This window comes from Dermacentor albipictus, chromosome 1 (assembly GCF_038994185.2).
Source record: "Dermacentor albipictus isolate Rhodes 1998 colony chromosome 1, USDA_Dalb.pri_finalv2, whole genome shotgun sequence".
NCBI lineage: Eukaryota > Metazoa > Arthropoda > Arachnida > Ixodida > Ixodidae > Dermacentor > Dermacentor albipictus.
In genome coordinates, this window is record NC_091821.1 from 200,011,280 (window position 1) to 200,034,501 (window position 23,222).

Below are 23,222 nucleotides of genomic sequence, written 5' to 3' on the forward strand. Positions count from 1 at the left end.
TTCTCAACAGGGTCGTTTTTCTCGGTCCGCATCGTTACAACGCACCACCACCACCACGACAAAGAACTAGGTATACTTGCGGGCCTGCTTTGTCCTAACAAAAATGAAAAGCCACCATCGCATGCAGACATCGCCTTTGAAGAAGGAGTCCTGCAGAAGCAAAGCGGTTTCGCTGCCATTAGGCAAGTGAATGCCTCGAGTAAACAAGCAAACAACATTGCCGAGTGCTTTATTAAACGATGAGCAAAAAAGGGAACGCAATTCAGTTGCGAAATTTCAATGAAAGTCAAGCGGCTGTAATCACTAAGTATTATTTAATGTTGTTAGAATAATAATACAACGGTGGTATTGCTATCATCCCGCTTGGGACAGTTGCTGTTAAAATTCTATTTAACTATTTGCAGACCGCTAAACTGTTAAAAAAATTGTGGGGTTTTCCGTGCCAAACCACGGTCTGATTATGACGCATGCCGCAGTGGGAGACTGCGGTATAATTTGGACCGCCTGGTGTTCTCTAACGTGCACCTAAATCTAAGTAGACCGGTGTTTTCTGCATTTCGCCCCCATCGAAGTGCGGCCGCCGTGGCTGGGGTTCGATTCCGCGGCCTCGTGCTTAGCAGCACCATGGCCACAAGCAATCACGGAGAGTCGCTAAACTATGCTACAACTTTTTAAAATATTTTGCGCAGTGCAAGCGTTTTGAGCCATTTCAAACGCTTAAGAATAATTCAATTATTACTCAATGACGCGCCACATTTGATTGAATAATTGTTGCACCCCCTAGAATTCGCTCCGTTTAGCTCCAGCTGTTACGCAGGTGCTGCTGACGCCAGTCGTTTCCACCGCGCTGACATGGTGCAGTATAATACGTGCTGCATTACACTTGTCCTCAGCTTCCCTGGCCTCTATATACGTGAGTTCTGATCCTAGCAGATCTTCGACCTTCATATTTTAACCAGCGCTTTCTGTCGATTTCCGGTTCTGGTGGCTGTATACATGTATCTATAGGTGTAAATTGCACTAAAAATTTTAGCTCCAAATGACGCCGACCAACAGGCGCCGCGCTAATGTCGTCGATGAGACAAATCGTCGAAAGCATCCCTCTTCTGAAGAGTCGCCGAGCGAATGTGCTGCTCCGGAGAAAACGCGAGGCGCGCTCCACGAGAGGCGGAGGCTCGTGCCGCTGTTTCGCCGCCTCGGCGACCAGCGGCCGCAAATCCGGCCGACGGCCATGGCTGACTGAGGCGCTGACCCTATACCCGCCAGCAGCATTCCGCGCCGGTTGCAAGCGAGTGACAAAAGAGAAAAAAAAGAAAGTAATAAAAAGCAAGCGCCGTATATCTGGCGCAATTGAAACTACATTTAGTGCCAATCATTGTTCCCTCACGCCGGCGGGGGAGCGCTCGTGTGCGGGTGTGATTTGTACCCTCGCAAAGATTTATTTATACCCCATAGATGTCCGGCGCTGTCAGACGTGGCGTTGTTGGGGCAAACCACCGGCACAGGACTCTCGTGTTTCGCCCTTTTCTTTTCTTGCTTCCCCTTCTTTCCGTCCTCTTTTCTTCTTTGACGCTGTCGTGGCAAGTTTTCCTGCAATGTCTCTTGCCCCCCCCCCCCCCCCCCCTCCGCTCCTCTCTGCAGCACCCCTGCTCTTTTCGTTCTTTCTTTTTTTCCCCCTCTTTCTTCAAGTGGACCTGCGTCGTGACGCCGCGCGTGGCTGGCCGGCCGTCCGGTCCATTCCGGACGGCCCGAATGTGGCATGCCTGCCTGTAGGCTGCCGCGCGCCACTGTCACTGTCAAACGGCATGTTGCGAGAAGGTGATAGACCCACGAGTTCCTTAGTCCACGACACGATGCTGATCCTTTAATACCGATGGCTAGAAGACAGAGAGCAGCAGGGTATAACGAAAAGCTTGACGCTCGACAGATTTATTATTAGTCCATGCAATAGGTAAGAATAGTTCTATTTCTTATTTCTGCTTGGCAGCCTTTTCTGCTACAACGTTTGCTCATTACTAATGCTTCGTTTAAAGCTGACCATGCAGGGAATGCCGACATGTTCAAGAGAGAGAGAGAAAAAAGAAAAAGTAAGATTACATACTGCAGGAGAGGAAGCGCGTCAAACACCTCCGTAGGTTCTCAATGCAAACAAAACGACGACAAATATGAAAAAGTCGAGCATATTCGCAAATTAGTTCATCGGAAAAATCAGTACATAGGACAGACAGAAATGGTTCAATCACGGCAGAAAACAAATTATTTGCCAGGGCGAGCAGCCAGTGACGCGCAGTTCTTACAAATGAAAGGCCTTGTGAAATAGACTTCTGGCGGACCCATTAAGAGCTTTGAGTTCATGAGTACTGTCTGTTGTTATCAGACAGCTTCGATACCGTCTTGTTCGCTAGCGTAATTGGCTGGTTCCCGTTTTGTTATGGGTCCCATAATTGTGTACGGCCCGCATTAGTGATCCAGGGCTGTGGCGATGAAAGGTAGGTGTGGTCGGCCCGCTGCCGTGCAAGAGCAACGCTAAGGCTAGTAGTCTCAATATCGACTGGGCCTATCCTTGATATAGTACTGACAGCATTGACGCAAATCATATATTTAGCAGACTGCGTTACTGCTTACGAATGGAAACAAAGCAGCGCATTACTTTTACTGAAACCAGGCGCTTCGGAGGCACTCACAGCTCAGTGGCCTATTACACTCGTCAGCTCCTACGGAGCGAACACTACTCACACTTCTTGATTGCCACATCAAATTCTACAACGCTGATGTCATGTGTCGTTTTCCGCTAAGGCCTACAATATCGCTGATCTCGTTTTTTTTTTTTTTTTTCTGTCGAGAGTCAGGGATCCGCGGGGAGTCTCTCAAAGGCACTGTTCCCTGGTGTGATAGATGCTTACGATAATCTGAAAAAGCTTGAAATTTGGCTACTTGGTGAGTATCCATCCTTTTTGCGCAGGCGTTAGAAAACTATTTGTACGAATACATTAACCGACCAGTTTCTCTAACATTATGTTCGCTATCACGAAATTATATTCATTGTTATATTGATTATATGTTATATTCATATCACAATATCAAAATAACATATTGTTCATGTTACTATAACATTATATATTACACGTAAGCAAACATATTATTAGAAGAACCAGTTCCTTATAGACAAACCTACTTCTCTAAAGACATATTTATCTTTTACGTTTATACTGTATCTTTCTTTTTTGTATCTAGCCGGCCAACTTTGTTATGCATTGTCTCTGTCATTTTTTGTCACGTTTGTTTCTTTTAGCCGGACAATTTTTATAAGTACTGTTTGCATAAGATAGAAGGAGTAGCGGGCATAACCCTTGATGCCAACCTCTCCTGCACGCACATTTAATAATAAAAAATATGTTCACTATCGCAATTGAAGAGCGCCTGTGTTTACGAACTGCTCTGGGCATACAGAACGTAGGGGTTCTTGTGAGAAAACGTGCATAAAATGTTTATGCCCACAAGCCAATAACATAACCCGCTGCGGTAGCCCAATGGCTATGACATTGCGCTGCATGCTGAGCTCAAGGTCGCGGGTTCAATCCCGGCCCCGGTGCCCGCGTTTCGATGGGGGGAAACGCAAAAACGCTCGTTTAATTAAATTTAGGCGCACGTTAAAGGACCCTAGGTTGTCAAAATTAATTCGCAGTCCCCTACTACGGCGTGCCTCATAAACCAATCGTGGTCTCGGAACGTAGAACTCCAGATTTGTTTTTTAGCCAGTAACATCCTATGATTTGCACTAAAACACAATTTTTGGCATCATTGTGGATGAAGACGTCTCCTTTTTGTTAAGCTGAAGCAGGAACGTATTTCAGTTGTTCAACTTGATTAAATTCGTCAGAATTGAAACATGGGTCCATGTTATGGTGGATGGGCGCGTGCGTGCGTCCCTCTTTCTATATTAAGGGAAAAAAAAGCACTATCCACCACTCAGGCAGCTATTAGATACAATATTCCTAGGTAATCCAAACCAAACCCTAACATTCCAGAGAACTATAACTGTTGGATACAACGGCAACAAATGCGCCAACTCGTTGCTGCGGAACCTACATTTCGAAAGGCTGCGTGCGCTTATTAGATTCCCTTTTTGTTCTTTTTCATTCTTTTTTAACGACATGTGCCTTAGCACAAATCCCCGCGAATCGAAAAAAAAAAGAAAGGGAGTGTCATCCGCACGTTGCATGCTACAATTGTCTAGTTGAGGTAACTCCTGTAAAAATTGGACTGTCGCAGCCGTGGTATATGGCACCACAATTTTGCACGCTGGAAGCAACTTCGATTATACCTTAGCCTTCCAAGATGCGTATGAACAGCCACTACGATTGTCATATTGCTCACTATCATCCTATCACTGCAATGCGCACAGTACCGACGCTCTCAGGTTGCAGGTTCCGGCTGCGTCGGCTACAACCTACCATCACTATAAGCAATGGATGCGGCAAGGTGACTGAAGTCACTTGCTCTTCACATTAAGCTCCAAGTGCGAAGTCGACTGGACCGCAACCAACTCTGACTTTGCACTCACCCATGCCTTTGTTGTAGTTTCGATAGCCACCGTGAATCTCTCGCTACGAAATCTCGCTACTGTGCGGCTTGTGAGTGGTCGTAGCCTTTTAAAACGTTAATTTGTCCTTACTGGTGTGGGCAAATGATGCCACGTGGAAATCTCTGGGTTTTGAGTGCTGGAGGAGAAGAAGAAGGGAGTGAAAGGGCAGCGAAATTAGCCAGTGCACAGACCGGCCGACTAGACGGTGCTGGGGTAATGGGGTAAACGGATTAAATATGAAGGAAAAACAAGTGATGCTACTATATGCAATACACAGCGCCTCCTCTGTCAATTGTCCTCTTGCTACGACCACAGAATTCCTCTGCGTTAGTCTTAGCCGGTCAGACGACATACTGCTTTAGGAAATGAATATTCTCGGACCGTGACCGGGGATGACGGAGTGGAACGCAAGACGTCATCTCTGCAGGAAGCTAGCAGAACGCCGCTAAGACTCTTTAAGATATCTGCGGCCGAATTCACAAATCTTTTCGTTCGTAAGTACCCTTTGCCATTGGACGGCAACCTAGTTTGTGTGTGCGTGCGTGTGTGTGTAGATTTTTTTTAAATCTTTCTCTCTCTCACCTATCGCATCTTCTCGCCCCTCCCCCAGTACAGGGTAGCCAACCGGAGATAATCTCTGGTTAACCTCCCTGTCTTTCCTTTGCCTTTCTTTCTCTCTCTCTCTCTTTCGCTAATAATATGTCCAGCTTCAACACTGGCTGAAATTTTCTCTTACGAACAACTCTAGTGTAAGAGCGTTTTGTGAATATTGACCCTGGAGTCGTAGTAATTAACAAAGCTTTCCATTCGTAAATGGTGTTTGCCTTTGGCCGGATCCCTTTGCCAATAATATTTCCGACTACACCATCGGCGGGAATCCAATTTCACAACCAGTTCTAGCGTAAGCAATTGGTTGTGAATACGGGCCCACACACTGATGCCCGTCCGTGATAAAATTCGTGCTTAAATATGTTTCCGTGGAGGCGGCCGGCCAATGGTAAACACACTTACGAACGAAAATTTGCGACAGTTTTGCCCCGGATTATTTCTTCTTATTGGATGGTCGTTGTGAGTTTTGCAAAGATTTTGCTAAATAGACTAAAGCCTCGTTGCTTCAAAATGTAAATAGACTGAAAACACAACAGAAGTGGTGCCGCATAGACATAGATGGCCGAAGACAGTTCGATTGCAATCGTCAACTGAAAACCAGCTGGGCCGTATTCAGAAAAAGCACTTGCGCTACACAATTGTTCGTAAGAGCAAATTACAGCCAGTCCCGATGTTGAGCGTAATAATGTACTGGCGAAGGCGGCCAGCCAATAGGTGGTCGTCTTCTTACGAAGGAGGGGCCGAATTCACAAAGCTTTTCGTTCGTAAGTATCTAAAAGATATTCAGACAACATTTCAAAAAAGCTCTGTCTACCTGTTTAAGTGCTGTTTTTCATTGGCTGATCGTCTTCGCTAATTATATGTCCTACATCACTATTGGCTGGCACGAATGCTTTTAGCGTAAGAACGTTTTGTGAATACGGGCCCAGAAGCTTTGTCAATTCGGCCCCTGCGCCCGTATTCAACAAATGTTCTTACGCTAAAACTATTCGTAAGAACATCTCTTAGCCAACTATCATATAGGACGTACTCATATTATTAGCGAAGGCGACTGGTGAAACGAAAACAGCACTTGTGAATTCTTGGGTTATTGTCACTTCACAAAGCCTCCCTAACATTTTCACTGTGGTTGTGCAACAGCTTAAGCCACGAAACTACCTTATATGTATATACGTATACCCTCGAAAAGACCCTGCAATACTCTAAATGTTGGCCTACATGAGAGAACACCTGTGCTCCTGCAAATGTAGAGCTAAGTGACGTCTCTTTGATGGCTACGTGTGCAACAGAAATACTTCACAGAGGATCTGCAGCCGTACTTCAATTGTTCCCTCGAGAATGTCTCCGGCGCTGTACGCGGGGCAAAGCTATCCGTAGCGTATGTTTACTCCGCGGTCAAAGCGAGCACTATTTCAAAGCTCGCTGATTGTGTTCTCTCGGAACGCCCTCGCGACAAGCCAATTCGCGCCAGCAGCGCTGTCCTAATCACGCGGCGCGCGCGCGACGTCGGAAGCACGGACGACCGATCCCACCCACCATTCCGCAGCGCGAGTGCTTGTCACGACAGCGACCAAACTATATGTCTGCGCTGACTGCCAGATCCATCTGAGGGCACGGATCCGCAGCCACGCTGCCGCCGTGTCAGAGTTTATAGCCACCGCGCAAACGGCGCTGAGCGGGCAAAGGCGGGTGCTATAGAGACGCACACAGACCCCGCGGAGTGACATGGGCGCTACGAAATTAAGCGGAGAGTCACGGGGAATATATGGCGCTTCAATTTGTAGAGCAGCTGCTGGGCCGCGACCGCGAACGGTGGCCACCATTTGGCGGGTGTGCATTAGGCTAACGATTTGTGCGCAGCGCCCTTAATGTCCCACGCTCGTGCCTGGGAAAGACTGCAGTACACGTGTCCGGGGAAGACTGCAGCGCCGCGACCAGGGACGATTCCAAGGCACGTCCTCGTCGCTTCACCACGCGTTCACCGCCGCCGCTGCAGCGAGCCACCTCTGTGCGCTGAGCACACGCCGCTATCGGAAACGCGGAGTCTATTGCGGCGTGCCATTTCTCTTCGCTGTTTGAGTGGAAAAACCAAATTGTAATGCTCCCTCGTAATTGGCCTCGCCGATAGCTTTTTAGTTATACGTCTGTGCGGTAACAGCCTACTTAGTACATTAAACAAAGTCGTGGCCCAAGGAGAACTGTATATATACTGTATGTGACCACTGCGCTCGCGCATTCGCACGGCGTACTCGTTTGTTGCTTTGCGAATATGTGGCAGTTGTTGCAGCCCTGCATCGAACGCTGTTCCAAGCAGCTGTGCAAAAGACCAGTACACAGGTGTACTCCTTGTTGGTATATGCTCCACTGTATATCGTTGGAAACAATAAAGGCAGGTGACAAGAAACAAGAACCTAGGAAAAGCGCATCAAGCGCCGGTTCCGTCATCTTATCACTGTCTACTTCGTCATGAAGGCTTTTCAGTGTAGCGCAATAGGTACATGGACGCAGTGAAAGAACACACAAACACAGTGGTTTCTTTGTTACGCCTAAAAGCGCTGCATGTTTGTCTCTTGTTCTTTATCTGAGTCGGTCGTTTCATATAAAATCAATTCGCAATCTATAAATGTTAGTACTAATTAGCGGATTACCATGGATAGACCGAGAAAGAGAGAGGGACATAAGGAAGGCAGGGATGTTAACCAGTCAAGAGTCCGGATGGCTACCCTACGCTGGGGGAAGGGAGAAGGAGAACAGAGAGTGAGACAGAGAGAGAGAGAGACTTGCACGGACAGTACTAGAGTCAAAGTCGCTCGTACAAACCAGACGTTCTGACAAAGCACAAAAGTGCCTTCACTGCCTTCTGAGCCGATGATCGGCGGGGACGGGGCTCTAGTACTGTCTCTTCACTCAGAAGACGATCATCTAATTTCCTCAATGTGTTAGACATAGCTTGTCCTTGTGCTTAAAATTGAGGACAGTGGCAGAATAAGTGGTCAATGTTCTACTCGCATCCGCAAACATCACATGCGGGACTGTCAGCCATTCCAATTAGTGCTGAATTAGCTTTCGTTAAGGTAACTCTCAACCACAACCGACAAAGAAGACACGTTTCACGTCGGTGCAGTCCGGCCGGAGGTCTGAGTTGCAGCTAAGGGCTTAGTTTGTGCAGTCTGGGGCGCCTTGTATATACCGTATTCCACTCAGCGAAGGGGAGCGTGCGTGCTAGAATGCGAAGTTGCCTCGCAACGAGAGAGGAATGGGGACGCAGCGCCCTTCTTTGTTTGACGTCCGAGCTGCCTTATCTGCGTCATCATTTCCAGTGATACGGCAGTGGCGTGATATCCATTGAAAATAGATATCATGGATTCAAGCTATCAAAGATGATACAGAATGCATATGTTCTCTGACTGGTGTATCGTGCAGAAGGTATTAAATCTACTTTACATACTGCGCTTCTGCGATGCTAAAGGCTCAGACAAGCGACACCGTGCCGTTCTCGCGAATGGTTTATTCCAAATTCCAGCGTCCGATGCCGCAGCGGCCCACCACACCCCCGCGTAGTAAGCGTTTGTTGTTGTTGGAACGTCAACATGTATATTTGATCACCCTTGTGGCGCGTTGCCATTGGTCAGACGCTGTGCCACCGAGAATATTTCCAGCGAGTGCGAACTTCGCCTCTGCTGCTGCGAAAAACCGCCGGTATATAGGACGTTTTATGTTTGCATATTGCATTTAAATGACCGGTCACACGCGTCAAATGTTCGGCACAATGTTGTTCTTTTCTATTTTACTTTATTTTCTTGCGATAGAAGAAATGAAACGAATAGGCACTGCTGTTACGTTAAGCTGCGACTGAAGCTTACTACCTGCCGAAATGTTGAACATGGGGTCTGCACATTATGGTCTAAAATTTGATCCTGCCTTTCTGGCCATGCGTCAATGTACCATGTTAAAATGATGGAACAGCCATGCATGTAATGTTATACGTTTATATTTTCCTTTGGCTAGCAGTTTCGCGGCATCATTGCTAAGTTGCTGCCACAAGCAGCACATGTCGGTTTTATAAACCGAGCTGCTGTGCAGTCACACAAGCGACGAAACGTATAGGACAATGAAAATTGAATTAATAATGTTAATCTTATTCGGGTACATGCTGCACTCTGCGCCGTATATCATACGGAAAAAAAAAACATGGGACAAAGCAGCACCTGAAGCCACATATGTACGTGCAGCACACACTCGGCAAAATGGGTATGTATAACAACTCATACCTATTCCTCCGACTCAGGCATGTAATTCTGTGTCGGTATGTGCATGCTCACGTTTGTGAACTGCGTTTATTCTTTGTGACGCGAGTGGCTGTTCTATGGGTCACTGAACTAATTTCAACACGCGCTACCTTTTATTGCCGCTTCGCGTATATCCCGACAAAATGGTCTTCCTTCTTTTCTTCTGCAGGGCTTGTTGTGCACATAAATTTCTCGCTTCGTAGGCAGTGCCATTGACGCAAGTCCATTCATGGTCAGCAAGAAAACGTGTTCCCGCCGCCATTAATCTTGGTATAATGTCCGCACTGTTTGCGCACGCCGTTCTCAAGCGTGTCAAAGCCGTGCGTGAACATGGGCACGTCTTTTGCATGCCATATTTCCTAATCACCCGTTTTGCCCCATGCGGGCGACAACGGTTGTTTGAACCTCGCCAGTGCGGCGCGCTCGAGGGGACGACCATTGCGCCACGCTTTTTGCAATGGGTCCACGTGCCGCTCAAACGGCTCTCGCTCGCGCCCGTTTTCATTTCCTGACGCTACTGCTATTCCGTCAGTGTTTTTGTTGTCTTGCTTCAGTCCATTCTTTCTTTCTTTAATCGTTGCCCCCCCCCCCTCCTCCTTTTCTGCTCCGTGGCCTGCGTGCCTGTGTGGCCCGGCCGCTGGCCGTGCGCGCACGCAAGCGCGCGGTTTTATGGTCGGGACAGGTGCTTGGGACGCATATAAAAGCGAAGCCGCGGTAAGCGTAGCGTGTCGGGTTTCCATTGAGCGGCGCTGCCACCGGTGGCTCGCTAAAACCCGCCCGCTATCTTATCGCCATCGGCATCGCGAAAAAAGCGGGCGACCAGCGGAGACACGTCACGGTGTAGGGAGCAGCCATTGTGCCTCCGCGTATAGCAGCCCGTCACGTGCGACGCGTGTGCGCTCGCTACCGGGCCAGATGGTGCCCTCTTCCGCCGTCATCCACTCCCCGGCTAGAGTGTACTAGAACACCGGCGGCCGGGCGACGTAATATTCGCCAAAGTTGGCGCCAAAGTCGCGTATGAGGTGGGGCGGGGGGAGCTGTTCCTCCTGCCGCGCTCGGCGCCAAGTGGGTCAGCCTGTCATGCGGGCCCGCACGTCGTTAAATGCTTCGCCCTCCTGTAAATCAACGGCGGGCGCTTAGTCTATATCCTTTCTCTTTGCTCTTTCCGCAGACGTTACTGCGCTGCCTTGCTTTGTGTTTGCTTATTTCTTCCTGCGCTCACCGCTAACCCACAGCGTAGACCGCAGAACGCAATTATTTAACGTGTTACAGAGGTACATATATCTCCTGCAGCACACACTTGCCTCTCGCCGCGCCCACCATCGCTGGAGTAGGCTATACGGAAGCTGCCGATGCACTAATCACTCCCTGCGTGTCTAACAATCGATCACTCCGGCATACCCGCCTTCCACTGCATACATGCCGTCCGTACTGATGTGATTTGCGCTTGTGCCGCCTTGCAACATGAGCGATTCCGTCAGCGATGTCTGCCAAAACAACGCTACTTCACAAACTATGCTGACCAGCGTGCTTTTCGTGCTTTTGTTCCTGACGGCGTTGGCTTCGGCACATGCAGTATGTCTGCGTTTCTCTTCGCGCTCGCTATTTTCTTTTTTCTTTTTTTTTCATCATACGGCTCGAAGGGATCTCTATTTTTCATATGGACACACACACACGCACGCACGCACGTACGCACACACACACACGCACGCACGATAAATGAGCATACACTTTATTATGGTGTTGTTTTTTCAGATCAGTAGCACACAAAATCCAGTCCCACATCGTCATTTAATTCTGTAAGAATACTCGTACGTTAATAAACGCGAAACTTCCTTACGTGTCCTCGTTATTCGCATTTGTAGTGAAGTATGCGTGTGCGCCTCCTTAGGCGTACACGCATACTGACTCTTTGTTTGAGAAGATTAACAGCTTTCATTATATGGATAAATGTTGATTTAATTCCAACAACTTTTCCACGTGCTGCATGGGTTACCCCATCTGCGATCGCTCAATGGCACGTTTCTCCATTTATTTATTTATTTATTTATTTATTTATTTATTTATTTATTTATTTATTTATTTAATTATTTATTTAAATACTTTCAGGGCCCGAGGGCATTACAGAAGGGAGTGGTAGGCATGTAAAGCAAGTGTATAAAACACCGAGATGCGGTAATGCACAAAACAAAAGCAGAAACAACAGTTCACTACGGTAATATGTTACAGCAAAATGCAGATAACTGAAAAAAAAAACAAGACTTTCAATAGCAGATTTAAACAAGTCAGTGTCTGTAATTGTGGCAATTAAGGTGGGCAGGTGGTTCCAGTCGTCACTTGTTTTAGGAATTAGCAATTCGGAATTTTAGGATTTATCGTCGGTGTCACGACCACTCTATTTTCAACTGCCTATTTTGCAACCGGTGCCAATCGCTGCAAAATATGAGCGAGCACGTGGCACGAGTTCTTACTAGTGCCGTTCAACGGCTGAGAGGAAGATGAAAGGTGGGTTTCTTCGTATCGGCTTGGAATTCACGACGAAATGGCTGTGCTCATTTAGTGCCGCCTGTCACGTTCATGTCATGCGACCACAGCAGCATTTAATTTTTTTTTTCTCTTACGACTTACTATATGAGCACGTCGCACACAAGAAAAAGGACACTCAAGGCATAAGACAACTTTCCTGAAACTTGGATTGAACTTATTTTCTGGAAATACAAGGCCCGTTCTTCGCTTTATGTACATTGCGAGACTTTGTACACTCTGCGTTCTGCTTTTATTATTTCTTTGTTTCTTTTTTCTGTTCTTTCTGGACTGTACGTATCAGACTTTTGCTACCAGAATCTACTAACGCATGGAGTACTGAATGATCGGTGGTTGTACTTTGAGTGCGTAATATATGGCTAAAAAGAAAGAATCAGCGTACATATCACCCAGCAAGTACACAATAGCGCTTATACGTCCAAGTACACGATAACATTGTTATACGCGCTGTGAAACGTAACAACTCACCCGTATGCAGCCAAAGCCGGATCGTAGTAATAGGACGCTGGTTGCGTGATTCCCCTCCACGGATCAGCGGCTTCTTTCATTGTGTACGCCGGATTCTGCAAAATAAAGAAAATGTAACGTAAGTAATCCATAGTAGTAAGGCAGAGCATGCTTTGCGCGCTCAAGGTGTTTGCATTGTCCAACACAGCAAAACAACACAAACAACAACGAATCAACGAAGACGTTACCATGCTATATGCGGCGAAAGAGCGCGCGTATTCTGACACTATATGCGCAGAATGCAAATGCGAGCGTCCGCAATGTTGGCACCGCAGCAGGAGTTGATTGCATGCAAGAATCACTTTGCAAGGAAAACATGGCAGAGCATTACGAGACAATAACAGGCCGCTTCACATTATAACGGAGTCATCGAATCGAGTGATTGAGTAGGACGGCCCAAATTAACCCGTAGCCGCAGGTGTCATAGGTGTGGCCTGCAGCCATTCCAATAAGAAAAGATTGTGACATAGTAAATGTGAAAGCAGGGGTCATGGATGGCGCAGCAGAATTTCTTCACGCCGTGGTATAGCTTATAAGCGGAAGACAGAGCTGCAAGTCAGGGGCCGGTGAATGTACATAGGCGAACACTGCGTTTGCGCACGTCAGTTTAGAGTGGGAAGGGCTGTGTGTCGCACTAGAGATAGTATAGACAGGCAGCCGCTGTCATAACAGAAATATATTAGGACAGTGCATGGTCCCACGCAGCACGCCTGCAGCACGCCTGTGCTGCAGCTAGTGTGCTAGACTGCTACTAGCATGCGAGATGGGTTGTGACAGCGATGAGTGACGGTGACAGTTTCACTGGTGGAACCCATTGCGTATAGCCTCGTGCTCGGCGCATCTTGCAGAAACTGTGTGATCAAGTATTCCTTAACTTGGGAATTATTCGATTCATCTAGGATATATAGATGAATACGGTAGCCTCTTCACAAACCAGACAGACTATGCACCAGGTCCGAGTGATCGGTCATGTGAAACGAACTCTTATATTGTAAAAAAATAATGTCTTTAGGTTAGGTACCTGGCTTTTTGTCCGAATAAAAAGCACATCTGCGGGTAAAGTGAGGTCTGTACTTCAGAAAAAAAAAGATAGAAAAAGAAATCCTATGCACAGATAAAACAAAATTTCTCCCTTTGTGGCTGCTGTTAGCTATGATTAAAGCTACGTGGTCATCTGACGGAGCTTCACTCAAAACAAAACCCCCCAAAAGTCCACTATAACCGCGAACAAAATGGTTTGATCGGTACTCGATCCACTTTTGCGCGTCCTCTTAGGCTTTTGCACTAGCGCTAGCACCGACGACATACACTGTACGCAATACACTGGCACAGGAACGTGCGCAGTCCTACATCATCATCATCAGCAGCAGCAGCAGCAGCAGCAGCATACGCCCACTGCAGGGCAAAGGCCTCTCCTATACTTCTCCAACTGCCCCGGTCATGTACTATGTTGTGTTCATATAGGAGGTTGTGGCCAAGTACTGCACCAGGGTGGCCAATCCTGCTCTGGCGAGGGAGTGCGTTACCGGTCCTATATAGGGCTCCCCAATCGATGATTCCCTCTCCCACGTGTGCCTGTATATGTTTGCGACCTATTGCATCGCACATCGGTCTTCGAGGAAGTGAGCCCGCTGACGCGCTCGCCGCAAGTGCCCGTCATCATGACATTCCATCCATCTTCCAGCGATGCTGCGTGGAGGGTCCCTGTAAAGGATTGCGTGCACCGTCGACAACACGCCCAAGGAGCGGCACAGGGATCTACCACGTCTGCGCCTCCGTCGTCACTGTCCGACGAGAGCGGACAGATTTGTGCTGCACCCGTCCCGCCTGCGCGTGCGTGGCGCTAAACTTTCTCCGCTGCGCTGACGTCCGCGTATGCGTCTCGGTAGGCCCGTGAATGCACTTTCTTATTGTTTGCTTTCGCATGTTTACGAAGAGATAATCTGAGCCTCTTCCCTACACCATACAGTAACGTTTCACGCAACTGTGCGCGCGCTCGTACACAGAGGCGGCCTTTATAGGCTACGTGATACGCTGGATCAAGGCCAGGTTTCGTTGACGGTATAGCGCATATGAACGAAAGCAGAAGCAAGGCCGAAAACAGTGTCAAAATCAATAACAATATCCATGTCGCTATCAGTATCACAGACAGTCTTCGAAAGTGCTGTTGCATTAGGTGCTCCATAGGTGAGGTGATAGCAAAGGAGGATTACGCCATCCCTTCGTAACAAAATTTTAATGGTCATAGCGCACACCTCTAGTCATCGCCTTTACTTTAATTATATATTTTACGCAATGTACAGCGACTGATTTTTAGGCCTTTTTATAGCCATGCTACGTCAACGATTCGCAGCTCATTTTTCCATTTCATGGACGAGTCATTGACAGCTGATCACTACGCGCATGGCGCTCTTTGGCCATATCTAGACCTTGCGCCATAAATAAACACCCATACTTCATCATCATCATCAAAGGAAACTCGATCCTTGCTTTCATTTGCCTCTTTCTTTTTTCGCGTTTGGGAGTCCAATTTGACGCATGTTCTCTTCTTTTTCTTCTTGTATAAAATAAACTCACGCGGACTGGCACTCCAGGGACCACATATTTTGCTTTGAATTGTCAGAAGTTTGCATAATTCGATTCTGAATAAGCTTTTATGTAGTGGTGAATAAATGGCTACTTGCTTGTTTGCCCTTTGTTGGTTTACTGTACAGACTTAGCAGCGAACAATAGGACACATATGGTTTTTACATGGCACATGTTACTTCGCCGTATGCAATAGCCATGCGGATTTGAGCAATGATCTGCGTACGCGCGCAGTATTGCGCACTGAAGAGAAAATAGAGATACAGGCGCAAGGCTTCACTTCATTTGTACTACCTATTAACGTAGTTAACGTTAGCTCAGAACTTGTCTCGGTCTCCCAAAAACTACGTCATTGACTGCGACAGTGGCCATTGACAGAGACGTCCTTTGACAGTCTACATTGATACAGTTGTCCTGAGAGCACACATCCGACACTTGACTCGAATTCCCTCCCAGCATCTTGCTTGCTTGCCAGCAAAAAGGACACATTCAACTTTTGCCAAAAGTATTGTAAGACATCAGTCCTACTTTCCATCACAATTTACGCCTGCTACACGATTATCAGATCTATTGTGGTGTCTGCACCGGCCGTAAGTGCAATTGACGATTCCAGGCATCAGAAACAAAGCCGGAGCACCTTTGCAATCTTTGAAACAAGCAACTTTGGAACACATTCACAACGTGCACAGATTCCGCCAACATGTCTAAACAGATGGTTCGGTGAAACTCAACAGCTCTGCTGCTGCAGTCTTCATCACCGCAAAATCTGAAGTAATCATATTAAAACCTTCATGTGTGACCACATCGACGGGTGCAGAACTTGAGGCACTCCGTCCTGCACTTGATTTCATTAATCAGGAACCACCGCAACAATGGACACTCTTTAGTGACTCGAAGGCAGCCCTTCAGTGCATACAAAGCCCAATGCGCCATGGACCCAATGAACAACTGGCCTCAGAAATTCGACACATATATCATCGCAGCCATGACAAGGGACACAGCATAATCCTTCAATGGCTTCTAGGACATTGTAACATCAGCAGGTATGACCATGCCGACGAAGCCGTCCGATCTGCACATGAAAGTGGTCAACGTGTCTTGATTCCGCTTTCGCGAATAGACGCTACGGCTGGGCTGCGACTGATGTCCCGTGAATGTACTTTGCCCCTGTGGGACTCGAACGTTTTCACCATGTGTCGTTTGCCTTTGTTGTCTCCGGACCTACGGATGCACCTATCGCCTGGGTTACCGCGACGTGAACAGACCATGCTGTACCGTCTGTGCCAAGGCGTTGCATTTACGAACTCATATGATTTCCTTATTTGAATAGCCAACAGCCCCACGTGCGACACATACAGCAGCGATGAGACGCTCGCACATATTATCTGTGTCTGCTCGCAATATAGTGCCCAGAGACAAGTGCTGTGCAGAGTACTGAACCAGTTGGACAATCGTCCACTATCAGAACTGAAAGCGTTAGGCCAGTACTCCTACAGAACATCCACGCTAAAGGCCTTACTCGCGTTATTAAGGTTCCTGCGGTCTATGGGGCTTCACGATAGACTTTAAGAACGCCGCCCCCTACCGCTCTATAGTGTACGCAGCTTGTTCGTGCTCGTCTCTCTGTCTCTCTATCTCCCGCTTCCACTCTCTTTCTCATATTATCCCCCTTAACCCTTCCCCCCGTGCAGGGTGGCCAACCAGAACTACCTATGGTTAACCTCCCTGCTTGTCTATGCATCCTTTTTTCTCTCTCTCTTCTTATAAAAAGTGGCCAACAACCAACTAGCCAATACACAGCGACAGCGTTCCTAGTCACCGCTGTAATTGATGTTATAGCGCTGAATTGACACGGACAAGAAAGATGACGGGAGGTGCGCTAACTATAAACTGATTTTATTTCAGAAGGGCTTGGTACTTATATCGACAAACGAATAAAAAGTAAAAATCATCGCATGCGCAAATCAGCATTTTCCAGAACGCCAATTTCGCCGAGTCACCGCTGTCGATGGCAGTTGGCAACGGCATAGTTCTTTTCGCGAAACTTAAGATTAAGCGATGAGATGTGTAGCTTTACTCGCTGACAGAAGTCTACCTTGGTGGCTGTTAAAATTGTGTGCCGGTCTCATTTGCTGTAGACCCTCATGTTCACTGTGAAGGCCCTGAAATGACGTTCAGGAATATGCGGCGTTTGAAGAGCTCATAGAGGGAGCTGTCAGTTGTGCACTTCGACACACTACCATCGATTTTCTCTCCTACCTAAGAACCTTTAGATTTATTTACATGTAGAAGAATTTGAGCGTCCGTTCTCATACTTTTCATTACCTTTTTTTTATTCCTGGAATGTTGGATATGTATACACTTTTGGCAGCAAACATCGGCCACGTACTACGTAAGGGTAGACCGTTTTATCTGTTCAACGGGGCAAGAATGTGCTGCCTGAGGCATGAAACGCCGCGCTTCCAGGCTGTAAAGGTCGTCAAACTTCCCTCAGTTTCCGAAGGCAGAAATGCACAATAAATCTTGTCCCGGGGCTAAAGGGAGGGCAGCCCGGCGATTGCGCATCCAAAGCCAACTGCTTGCTGTTTCCGCAGTTTCCTTATGCATCAACAATTTTTGACAGGTCCCCCTCACAGCAGATGTTTTTCTTTGGAGCATATTCGTGACATCGCGCGCGCTTTGCTTCCGCGCAAGCGCGACGCCCAGGGCGCGCGTAGCATACGGCCAGCATCCCACGCCGGCCACCTTCTCTTATTCTTCGCTGCGTGCGGCCAAGCTTGCGCCGAGCCTTCCAATCCAGCGACCACTGTTTAGGCTCATCGTCGTCCCATATTGCGCAGCGAAAGCAAAGCTGGAGGCGATGGGGATGATGTGAGAAGAAAAGCGAGTTGAAGTGGGCTGGGGGGAGGGGGGGGGGTAGAGAAAGGCAGACAGGAATAACACCAGAGGTGGGCAGCACCACGCGCTTCTGGGCGCGAAACAAACAAGGAAAAAAGAAACAGCGGGAGGCGCGCAGCAGCAGTCAGGTGGGGGGCGTGCCCGCCTTCCTTTCTCTGCCTTCCCGTCCCTTCCTTCTGGCGCTGAGCGTGAAGAATGACGCAGCTTAATATGAAAGGTGAGCCTAATATGCAGCGGCGGCCGGAGGCACGCCTGGGATCTCCCCCCTCGGTGCCGGCGGGGCAGCCAGCGCGCGCGGAGCTTCGGCCGCGGTCCGCTCTTCGGGACGGCCGCTCCTACCCCGACGACGCTTCCTCCCCCGCGATCCACCGGGCCGCAGGCTTTTGTTCGTGGCCACTGCCACTTCCAGGGCCTCGGCTCGTTGGTGCCAGTCGGCCGCTGCTTTTGTTTCGCTTTCATTTTCCCCGCAGCGCCCCTAATCTTTGGGCCGCAATCCGTGGCTCGTATTAATTTTTCCGCCTCCCTCGTGGGCCTCCGCAGCGAACGGTCCCCCAGCGCCGGCTGCCCATGCCAGCCCCCCTCGCTGGCTTCGGCGCGATAATGCGTGGCAAATCGTTAAAGATGAGCGACAGTGTCACGGCCGTCAGAATCAGACAAGTGAAAGGAGCTGGTGGGCGGGGAGGCTTTGAGGAGCGGGGGTGAAAAAAGGAGGAGAGCGCAAATGTCTGCGGTGGGAGTTACACAGACTTGCTTCTAATTTGCTACCGCTACTGTCGTTTTTCTTGCCTGGCATTAAGTTCTACTTTGTATGAAACCACAACTCGAGGCCTCCTGTACGCTGTGTTAGATATGCTCGCTGTTTTCCACAAGAATATATTTTAAATCGAGACAGAACACACACCTCACGCAGCGCATATGTTCTGTCCCGTTTTGAAGTTGTTCCTTTGCATACCAGTGCATTTACCCAAAACAATGTACAACCAACTGGCCCCACTTAGCTCTACTACTCTACGTAATGTACGTGCTGAGTGGAAACAGTCAGAGCGTACGACTCTTCTCTAGTCTCCGTTGAAGTCTCTGCGTTCGCGTTTTCCCGGAGCACAGTAAACAACACACGACGCGCAGAAAGCAGGACGCCGCACGAAAGACACTCAATGCTTCTCCGCCCCATTGGGTGGAATTTTAGTGGGGGTCCAGAATCCATCGAAAGCCACCCAGAATGTTAAGAAAAGTCACAGGATTGGAGAGAAAGTAAATCGGATCCAAAGGCAAATCCATGAGTTCGCAGACCAACGCAGACCATGTGTTCACTACATGATAAAGAAAGCAAGACAGCTCACTAGCGCGGGAGATCAACTTATACCCCTGACACACGGGCACTCTAAAGTCCTTCAGGTAAGGGGACATCTACCGGAAAGGCGTTCAAGTGCAGTGACACCCGACAAAGGAGTATCACCTTTACGGCAAGAGAGAGAGAGAGCAAATGATAAATGAAAGGTAGGGAGGTTAACCAGGACTGAGCCCGGTTGGCTACCCTACACTGGGGAAAGGGAAATGGGGACGGAAAGATTAAAGAAAGAAGAGAAAGTCCACCGGGGATATCGTTCAGTCACTCAGTCCGGATTACAGACGCTCACTCAATCCTGTATCTTTCAAATATCGCAGCAGCGCTTTTGACCTTTACGGCAAAGTTCCTTTTCGGGAAAGGAGATCGCGCAACTACTTTTCGAGCGGAAAAGGAGTTACTGTCGCACACAGCGTGCACGTCAATAGAAGGAAACCTGCCACATAACTACGGTGCCGATAGGTATTTTTTTTTACCTTGCGAAAATGTTTTAATTGTTAGCTGTGATACAATTTGTCGAATAGTGAAGATTTCCTCCAGCTATAGCCTCAAACGCTCGCATAACGTCGCTAGTGCCGCCATGTTGAATTCCGGCAGTGTCGCCGTCGTTTGCTGCGCGCATGTGGTGTGTTCACGTCGCGAGATGGAGACTGCACAATCAGCGCCCGCAGGAAATACCCAGAAGAAACCACAGTTGTTGGAATAACATATTGAATAAAACGCGTTACGCCTCCGCGCACAAAGGAAGGGCCGACAAAGACGTGAAAAAGGACGACAGAAACGTGGGCATCACCAGAATAAGCAGCACGCACAGCAAAACACCGGCTGCACATATTTGCTGGACCAAGTTAAATGGCTGCTAACAACGCAAAAACGCGAATAAAATAAACGACTATAAGCATTATTAGCCATCAACAATTAAAAAAATATATCTTTTAGGTTCTAGAGTAGCTAAGTGTAATTAAATACGCAGCTTTTTAAGAATGTTTCCTCTCTTGTGGCTTTAATAGCCAGCACTATTTTTCTTGCGGCGTTCATCTGAGGAACTACCTCGAAGTGCAGTGCGGTGCCGTGTGTCATGAGCGCAACTCCTTTCTGCAAAGGGTCCTTCAGAGTAGCAAAAGGGGTTTACTGGAAAGGACTTTAGTTTTGCCCGTGTGTCAGGGGTATTAGTCACGTAGCTCAGGCCATGCACTATGCCATAGATAATAGACGATAAGAAAAAGGAAAAGAAATAACTCCGACCATGAGAAATAAAACCCAGAATGACTTCTCGGCTTCTGGGGCGAGAGCATTGTCCACAATAAAGACAAATCTACAAGCAATTTGTCTTATATGGCTTTAAACACGTGACGGTGACAACGGGCAAAGCGCGCGAAAGGCTACTATCATTCCGGTTCAATTTGTGGCAATCGGATTAATGACTAAAGACACGAGATAGAGGTGATGTGTTAGTGTTTTATTAATGAGCGCCGTCGCTGTTTTTATCTTCCGCCATGCTTCATTTCGACCAGGCGATCGAGCTACCGCCAAAGGTTGGACTTCATAATGCAGGTGAAAACTGGACGCACCAAATACTGAGAGAATGAGGCCAAGTATTGCCTTGGCCATTCTGTGCTGTGCTCAGAGCATGTACTTCCTGGAGCCGTGGAAAAAAGCGTCATGCACGCATTTGTTTCGGAGGCAACGGAAAGGCGCACGCTGACGCAGACATTGTTAGCACTGTGCGAAACTTGTGAAATCGAAGTGCCTAGTACACACATCATTACTTATGAGGAATATAAACTGATTATTGCATTTAGAAAGGAAAACATATATACACGAGAACATGAGAGCTGTGGAATTGACAGTGTGTATTATCAGGTGCAAAGAAAGAATAACTACGACCGGAATGTAAGTCATGGCAGCAAGGTCTCTCACGTCTCCGCAATGTCATAATGACTTATCCAGTGCCGGCGTTTTACGATCGTGCAATTCCCTGGGCCCACCGTGTGTCATCGCATGCAAGACGAGTGCGGCTGCAGCCTCAACTATGTAACGTTTATTTTTCTTTACTTCAAACGCTTGAAAAATTAGGCCTGCTAAACTTACTTACATCACTGCATATGAATCAGCTGCACAATCTGACATCATTTTCAAGACAAATAATAACAACCCGTTCATTAATTAAACTAAATAATAACGATTACCTTCTTAATTACAAACATTACGGCACATGTTTATATTCGAAGTCGAAGAAATCGTCATAAACACCTAGTTCCGTGTTTCAACATTTTAAAATGGCCATGTAGAGTTAAATAACTACTGTCACATTATTCGTACAGTCCCCCTCAGCACCCACGGGAGTGCGAAGCGCTGCTCGCGATCCAACCACCCGTGACGTAGACCGGTGACGAAAAGATCAATTCGCCTTCGCACTTCCCTCTATGCACGAGGTGACGCCAATTGCCGATTTGCACCGCTCCCGATTGGTGAAAAGCTATGTCACGTCAGCAGCAGCACCAGCAGCAGCAGCACCAGCAGCAGCAGCACCGAGGCGCACCGCTTTATCGCATGGTATGGCGAAGCTTGTTGGTTCGTAAAAGAACGCCATCATCACAAGAGCGCGACGCTTCCGCCTGCAATGACGCATGTAATACAGCCCCTCAACGCCTCTCGCACTGCCCAACTCGTGTCGTCGACAGTAAGTGAAGTCGTCCCCATGAAGGCATGTCCTAAAGAAGCTTACATTGTTCCAGGCGCATGCCGCTATGGTATTTTGAGACATCAGATCAGCACTCTAGGCGTTGCAACGGGGCCCCTGACAGGAGCTGTCAGACTGCAAGTGAGGCTTGAGTGTGGACTTTAGGTGCCTTCTTCCGCACATACCGTGAGTGTTTTGGGCAACAAGACTGCTGACAGGCTTGCTCGCAATGCTTCAACGCCCCCGAAGATTCCCAGTGGCTTCTGGAGCAAGCTGTCACGGATCACTGTCGCGCTATTTGGCATACGTGTCGCCAGCCTTTTTTGATTAAGGCACTCATCATGACGTAAAGCACCTTGTCGCGCTGCATCTGCACAGGAAACGCCGTAGCCACTCATCGCGTACTGCCATTCTAGATAAACCTGGTCTAGCTCTAGAGATGCAGGCTCTACATGGTAAATTTTGAGCGCAATGCGTGTCCGCATTGACATTTATGGCGTTCGCGCAAGGCAGCTTGTCATTTAGGACCAAGGTGTTCCGGATCCTGCAGATTTTTTTTTTTTGCTTGTTTATAAATGAGTGCCGACGCTTGGCATCAGTATTTTAGGGCATCGGGTGGTACGTATCAACTTACTGTTATATATTTCATGCTTGCTCTGTGACCAGCTGAATAATAATTTTGGGGCTGAATTCACTAGCTTTCTGTTCGTAAGTGCTTCTTCCCATGTAGGCCAGCTGCCTTCGCTAATTTGTCCAGCACCAGGATGGGCTAGAATTTGCTCTTACGAACTTTTCTAGCGCAACAGCTTTCTATGAATAAGGACCCTGATATGACGCCGTAATACTACAGCGGCACCACTTATAATAAAGTAAGTTGGACAAGCCTTCGTGAGTTTTCTGCTATGTGCTCCATGCGCTCTTATGCAGGTAACGCTCTAAACGTAGGTCGTTTCTGACATTTAAGCGTGAGGTAATCTGTAAGAGATGGTGTTGCTTAAACAAACGCTCCTCTTGTAGAGCTACTTAGAGGGTTACAACTACACTATGGCTGGTATATGCTTTCCTGATAATAAGTATTCAAACTGGCTCATAACGAGTACAGATCCCTTAGCGTGCTTCAGCCACACGGAAGTGCAAAACGAGGCGGATTTCAGCCACAGTCTCACTATAATTTAA

General features: G+C 47.9%; 1 protein-coding gene across 1 annotated transcript in view; it reads right to left on the reverse strand.

Moving 5' to 3' along the window:
• LOC135903139 (iroquois-class homeodomain protein IRX-6-like) overlaps positions 1 to 23,222 on the reverse strand; it is a 211,886-nt gene that overhangs the window by 58,191 nt on the left and 130,473 nt on the right. Inside the window, exon 3 of the mRNA XM_065433537.2 lies at positions 12,496 to 12,590. Coding sequence (XP_065289609.1) covers positions 12,496 to 12,590 — 95 coding nt within the window. The remainder of the gene's footprint in view (positions 1 to 12,495; positions 12,591 to 23,222) is intronic.